Source organism: Lepisma saccharinum, chromosome 15 (assembly GCF_977018435.1).
Source record: "Lepisma saccharinum chromosome 15, izLepSacc3.1, whole genome shotgun sequence".
In the NCBI taxonomy this organism is placed as follows: domain Eukaryota; kingdom Metazoa; phylum Arthropoda; class Insecta; order Zygentoma; family Lepismatidae; genus Lepisma; species Lepisma saccharinum.
The window spans coordinates 58,578,401-58,586,105 of NC_139243.1; the positions used below are offsets into that span (position 1 = coordinate 58,578,401).

Here is a 7,705-nt window from a genome sequence, read left to right on the forward strand (position 1 = left end):
TATGATTAGATACACAAATTTCTGAACATTGTCCAAAAAATAGACTAATTCGACTAATGTTTACTCCTGCTTGGTTAAGCCCTCCAGGAGTGGCATCTATTTTAATTCCTATGGATGGCATGGCTCATGAATGTAATACATCTGCAGATGTAGTTAGTACTCGAATATCTATATTAATTGGTAATACTGTTCGGTTATCCACATCTAATAATCAAAATGAGACTATTGTTATTTCATTTGTCGGGGTCATGTATGAATCAAATTCTGCTTTTATAAAATCGGAGTATTCATAGCTTCAGTATCATTGATGCCCAATAGTTTTTAGGGTTAATGAAGGTTGATTAATTTCATCTAATAAGTATAATAAACGTAGTGAGGGTAGTGCAATAAAAACTACGGTAATTGCTGGCATAATTGTTCATATTGTTTCTAGCACTTGTCCTTCTAAAAGTATTCGGTTTGTTAATTTATTATTAAATAATGATGTTATTAGATATCCTACTAATACTGTAATTAAAATTAATATTGTGTGGTCATGGAAGAATATTATTTGTTCTATTAATGGAGAGAATCTATCTTGTAGTCCTATTTGATTTCAGGTTGCCACTTTTACGTAAAGGTAATCCTTATATTTGAAGCTTAAATTCAATGCACTTCTCTGCCACCTTAAAAATTAGTTGTTAATAAGTAGTATCGGAAGTTCTGAGTATGTATGCTCGGAAGGAGGTGATATTTGATATCATTCAATTAATGATGCTTGTTGTAGGTTAAATAATGTTGGTCGAGCACTTGTTATACCCTCTCAGGTAATAAAAATTATAATAATTACTGCTGTAAATGATAAGATTGATCCTAATCTTGATACAATATTTCATATTGTATATGCATCTGGATAATCCGAGTATCGTCGTGGTATTCCTCTTAATCCTAGAAAATGTTGTGGAAAAAATGTTAAGTTGACTCCAATAAATATGGAGATAAATTGAATTTTAAATCAATCTGGGTTTATTATTACTCCTGTAAATAGTGGAAACCAATGTACTAGTCCTGCTATAATAGCAAATACTACTCCTATAGATAATACATAATGAAAATGTGCTACAACATAGTATGTATCGTGTAGTACAATGTCTAATGATGAATTTGCTAGTTAGTACTACTCCTGTCAATCCTCCTATTGTAAATAAGAAAATAAATCCTAATGCTCATAATATTGAAGGGGAGTAATTAATTTGTGTTCCGTGGAGTGTGGCAATTCATCTAAATACTTTAATTCCTGTTGGTACGGCAATGATTATTGTAGCTGCAGTAAAGTATGCTCGCGTGTCAACATCTATTCCTACAGTAAATATATGATGTGCCCATACAATAAATCCTAGAAATCTGATTGCTATTATTGCATAAATTATTCCAAGAACTCCAAATGTTTCTTTTTTACCTCTTTCTTGAGTTACAATATGTGAAATTATTCCAAATCCTGGTAAAATTAGAATATATACTTCTGGATGTCCAAAGAATCAGAATAGATGTTGATATAAGATAGGATCTCCACCACCAGATGGATCAAAAAATGAGGTGTTTAAATTTCGATCTGTTAGTAGTATGGTGATTGCTCCTGCTAGAACTGGTAGTGATAATAATAGGAGAACTGCAGTAATTACTACTGATCATACAAATAATGGCACTCGTTCTATAGATATTCCTATAGTTCGTATATTAATTACTGTTGTAATAAAATTTACTGCCCCTAGAATAGAGGAGACTCCTGCTAAATGTAATGAAAAAATTGATAGATCTACAGAGGCTCCGGCATGTGCAATTCCTGCAGATAGGGGAGGATACACTGTTCAACCAGTTCCTGCACCACTTTCTACAACTCTTCCTGATAATAGCAGAGTTAATGATGGTGGTAGTAGTAAAAATCTTATATTATTTAATCATGGGAAGGCTATGTCGGGGGCCCCAATTATTTATTAGAGGTACTAATCAATTTCCAAATCCTCCAATTATGATAGGTATTACTATCATACAGTATTATGAAGATGCATGACTTACATGGGTATGGAGCTCCTAACCAGACATAAATAAAATTTTACTGCATAAGCAAGCAACCCATTAGGATGAGAAATGACAAAAATCATTTAAAGTGTGTTCCAAGTTAATTATGCCACAATTAACGACATTTCAATAAAATGTACTCAATTCTCCCTTGTAATGTTTATGCATGCAAAAATTGATTGTATCAATTGATTGTCACAGTTGAAACTATGATCTGCCACTATCATTTCCACTCACATAATGAAGTAACTGATAACCAAAATGTTCCCACATTTAAAAATTATAAGCTTTATTAAACTATGCTACATCAATAAATGCAAAGGTTTTATCTAAAAATTTGTGATACTTTTTCTATTTTGTTTCTTAGATATATATAAGTCCATTTCTAGCATGATTTGAGGAAAATAGCCTGAAAAAACTCACTGTGACTTGTACTACATTCATCATTTTTAGTATTTAAAGCTCTGCTAAGCCTTTCTTTACAAGTTTTCCAAAAAATTTTGACAATTGTAGAACCTCACAAGTATTTAAAGCAATAATTTACAACATTTTCTTAAAAAACTACACATTTTGTCTGTCTTTTTGGTGGGTTTTTCTAAAAAAAAAAAAATGCATGGGGAAAACTGGGATGGGCCCACCTGGGCCAACCCTGGCAATTGGACATTGCGAGACCCATTGAGTGCACACTTTACAGAACATCAAGGTGTCCTTGATGATTGTGTGGGCAGTATCATGATGCCAAAATGTCATCCACTCATACATGACGGTCTGTCTTGATGAGTTCATCCACCTGCATAACATGCTGGTCTGTGACACACTTTGGTGCCCCACTCCACGTGTCCTTTGGCAAAGAGTTTGTTCCACTCCTGCACGGGACATACAGTGCAACCAATATACCCATATATTATTTCCATTCGTCGATGGATTTCACGACCCCCTACACCTTCCGCTGTCAAGAAGTGCACAACACCCCCATTGCTCCTCTTTGGAAGCCTCCATTACGCGTTTCAGTCAAACATGGAATGACTGGACATGGCCGCTGCTCAGTTAGCAGCCTTTGCGCATACCTTGCCAGACACGTAACGCCATCCGGCGGGAATACATGTGTGAATCAGTTTGTCACACCTGCACCTCGATTTCAGACCCATCGACCCATTTCTAACTACCATAGTTTTGGTGTAATATCCTCTGCCTCATTATTTATTGACTGAGCCTAAAAAATCACAGGTTGTTAAAAAAAAAACACACAAAAACTTCTGCACACTGCATGTCTTAAGACTTTCTAAAACAAAGGGGATGTGAGGTTTGATACACCCTAGTGGATACAGGGACAAAGAAAATTGGCTATAACCAGATGTAGCAACTCTTTTGAATGTCAATTGTGGCGTACACTATAGTAAAGTCCCCCATGCATATTGCATTGTGCCATTAAGACTGTCATTAAGACACATTTAGGGGAACGGGATGTGGGGGATAGAGCTACACACATTCTCGATCTTGGTTCACAATGTAGGTGATGTGATCAGCACCATTCTCCAGCTGCCTTTACCCCCAGGTACCTATATATTTGAGTCTGGGTGATCTGACCTCAGATCACTCACCTTGGCATGAGACATGCTCTATGATTTCAGTAAAAATACAGATGGGCAGAAACTTGAGTAGACAGGCAGAATACTTGAAATAATACAGAAGACAGTCAGCATGTTCCAATGGAGCAATCTAATATAACAGTGGTAAATAATTCTTTGGTCCATTTTGTCCATGCTGTATCTGAATGCTGCTCCAATTCAGAAAATCATTACAAGCTATGCATTTACAGTGTAACTTAGAATAAATATTCCTCAGAAGGTAGTAGCTAAAGAGGTAAACTAAACTAAACTTGAACTTGGGGTTCCAGTGTATGTGTGATCCGATTTTCTTATGTAAAATATACAATAGCTAAGAAATATCTTCTATGACTGGTTATTAAATGATAAAATACTGTGTTTTGATCTTCTGAACAAAGGTTTCTATCAGGGATGTTATACAGAGTGTCCGAAAAGTCACGCAACCCGGTGTTTTCGACCGTATAACAGAATAGCGAAACGGAATGAGAAAAAACGCTTTCTGCCAAGAGAATGTCCTGTATATTGGGAAAATTTAGAGAGACAAACATATGTAAGAACATGCATGTTTTAATAACAAATAAGTAAAGTGTTGCCAAAGGCGGAAAAAAATATTTGCAAATCGTGTGTATTGATGCACAGAACTCATTGAGGTAAATTATTGCAACATTTCACAATACCAATGAACAATTTGGATGGCCATCTAATGAATTTGACAGAAAAATAACTTTGACGAAGTTTCAAAAACATTGCAGAAGGGAATAAATGGGCTGTTCCAAAAATCGATGTTTTCACAATATTACGAGGGACACTGGCAACACTGTTGCTGTCACGTGTCACTAACAGACGTGTTTCACCTCAGGCTATCACACTAAGGCACTTTTAACGACAAAGGAGAAAGTTGGTTATTCTCGAACATATGCAATAAATTACATACACCTTGCAACCCTGAAATGTGGGTACAGAAGAACGTGTATCAATTGTTATGTTTTCTGAACCTTAGGTGGTTGTTGTTTGCCGCGAACGGCATTCCAGATTGTGTCTACTTATGCTGACGTCGTGCGTGTGTTTTTAAAATTCCATATTCTGCACAGGAAAGAGTGTTTATTGTTGAAGAATATATCCGAACATCGTCATATTCTTGCGTAAGAGAAGCATTTCGTGCCAAGTTTCTGACTACTCCCTCTCCAGATATGTCGTCAATTTTTCGTCTTGTGCAAAGGTTTCGCCAAACTGGGTCAGTACATGACAGGCAACGTTCAGGGCGCCCTTCTGTGTTAGGAGCTGTTGTTCTGCAGTGTGTTAAACAAAGAATGGTGACGTCGCCACAAAAGTCTGTTCGGAAGCTCGCCTCAGAATTGGACTTACGCAAGTCAACTGCTCACAAGGCTATACGGCAATTGAAATTTTACCCGTATAGAGTTTGTGTTGTTCATGAATTGAAAGCGGTGGATGTCCCGGCATGGTTGCGTTACTGCTATTGGTTTCAATCATTCGACAAAATGGTGTCAATGTACTGAATAAAGTTTTTTTAGCGACGAAGCCTGGTTTTAATTGGATGGGTATGTCAACAGCCAAAATTCCAGGCATTGGTCGACAGAAAACCCACATCAGTAACATGAACTACCCTTGCACTCTCCGAAAATCGGTGTATGTTGTGGAATATTGTGACGTCGTATTTTGGGACCGTTATTCTTTGAGACAACAGTGGATACTGCTGTGTACGGGGATCTCATAATGCAATTCGTTGCTCTCCTGGAAGAAGACGAATGTGATGTTTGGCTACAACAAATTGCCATACATCTAATGAATCTCTTCGTATGCTGAGAGAATTTTTTGGTGATCGTCTAATATCCAAGGATTTATGGCCCAGTCGCTCGCCAGATTTAACATCTGGAGATTTTTTTCTGTGCGGTTCCTTAAAGGGGAAAGTATACCAAACGGAACCCAGAACATTGGAGGAGCTGAAACGAAACATTACACAGGAAATTAATAATATCGGTGCTGCAACCCTCAGGAAGCTATCTGAGAACATGATCAAGCGAACCAACTTATGTATCCAAAAAAATGGTGGACACTTCAAACATTTGCTTTAATTTGTAGTGATACCCACATTTCAGGGTTGCAAGGTGTATGTAATATATTGCATATGTTCGAGAATAACCAACTTTCTCCTTTGTCATTAGAAGTGCCTTAGTGTGATAGCCTGAGGTGAAACACGTCTGTTAGAGACACATGACACCAACAGTGTTGCCAGTGTCCCTCGTAATATTGTGAAAACATCGATTTTTGGAACAGCCCATTTATTCCCTTCTGCAATGTTTTTGAAACTTCGTCAAAGTTATTTTTCTGTCAAATTCATTAGATGGCCATCCAATTTGTTGTTTGGTATTGTGAAATGTTGCAATAATTTACCTCAGTGAGTTCTGTGCATTAATATACACGATTTGCAAATATCTTTTTCCGGCTTTGGCAACACTTTGCTTATTTGTTATTAAAACATGCATGTTCTTACATATGTTTGTCTCTCTAAATTTTCCCAATATACAGGACATTCTCTTGGCAGAAAGCGTTTCTTCTCATTCCATTTCGCTATTACGTTATACGATTCGTAAACACCGGGTTGCATGACTTTTCGGACACACTGTATATATAAAAAAAACTACATTTGTCTTACAAATTAGCATTTCAACCACCTCATTTTAAAAAGTTCTCGATGAACACTCATGTTATAAGATTGAAAAGCTAAATGTGGTGTTTATTATTACCCACTCTAGGTACATCTTCCATTACTAGTATTTTATTATGATGAGTGCATTAACATAGACATTTATCAAGAATGTATGGTAAAATATAATGAACACATGCAACTCTTGCACATTACGTAACTCAATTGAAATTGAAATATATTTTTTTAACATGGCAATATCTTGTTCTGTAGATATATTCCATTCCTTATGTATTTTAAAATAGTTTTACAATGAGGTCCATGCCACACACAAAATTTATTTGCTGTGCCAAACAGGAGAGGATAGTGTAATATGAAACACAATTTTATTCACAAGAACCCTGATACTTACATATCTCTTTCACAGTGGTTCTTCAAGAAAGTATACATGATTACATTATTATTATAGTAACAGCAGGTGTAAAAATAATACTTTTTCATTTCTTAGAAATACATCTATTACCACCCCAAGAGCAAATAAGGGTTGACTGTATTTTTTAGTACATCACAACTCCTTCAAGTAAAAAATAGTAACTTTACCTCAAAGCCCATCTCCCTTCTCGGCTTCTCGTCTGCAGATGATGGGTTTTCATTCAGAAGGTTTTCTGATTCAGAAGACATGTTATGGAAGTCCTGCAAGACTGTCTGGCTTGTCTATGCATGGATAGCTCACAAACTTTGGCAAACTGTCATCCTCTGAAACCTAGAATGAAGAAAACTGAAGACATAAGTAGGGTAGGGTTGGGACATGGGTATTTAAACAGTGGGTAGCTAAATAAAATTTGGGTAAATGCAGGGTATTTATGAAAATTATAGTCATCTACCAAGAACCACCATAGCTCAGTTCGTAGAGCATCTGGCTATCACTCGGAAGACCTAAGCTCATCCCGGGGCAGGTGATCTGCACAACGGAAAATTTTCCCTGTTTCTGCATGGCTCTGAGGTTCACCCAGACTCATATAAATCAGTACCTGGAGGTAAAGGCAAGATGCTAATCAACATCACAACTATGGCTATGATCAAGAATATGTGGAGCTCTATACCTCCACACACCCCATGTGCTTTCACATCATGTGTGCACAACAAACAGGGATACCTTGGCCTTTTTATTTCTTTAGTTACCTACCTCAAAAGTAGATATTTATTACAAATTAAATGTTCCCTTTATATTTTGTCTTGAGACAAAAATATAAACATTCCTCTTTGCAATTGTTACAGTTGAACATCTGGATTCCCTACCAAACCTGTAAAATTTATTGTAAACTGCATTCTTAAATTATACAAAGCTTTGTATATTTCTATTCCTATTATATTT

General features: G+C 36.4%; 1 protein-coding gene across 1 annotated transcript in view; it reads right to left on the reverse strand.

Moving 5' to 3' along the window:
- The window catches only part of LOC145999270 (uncharacterized), a 63,342-nt gene extending 56,275 nt beyond the window's left edge, over positions 1-7,067 (reverse strand). Inside the window, exon 1 of the mRNA XM_083136207.1 lies at positions 6,931-7,067. Within this exon, the coding sequence (XP_082992333.1) occupies positions 6,931-7,011 (81 nt within the window). The 5' untranslated portion in view covers positions 7,012-7,067. The remainder of the gene's footprint in view (positions 1-6,930) is intronic.
- Positions 7,068-7,705: the final 638 nt, after the last annotated feature.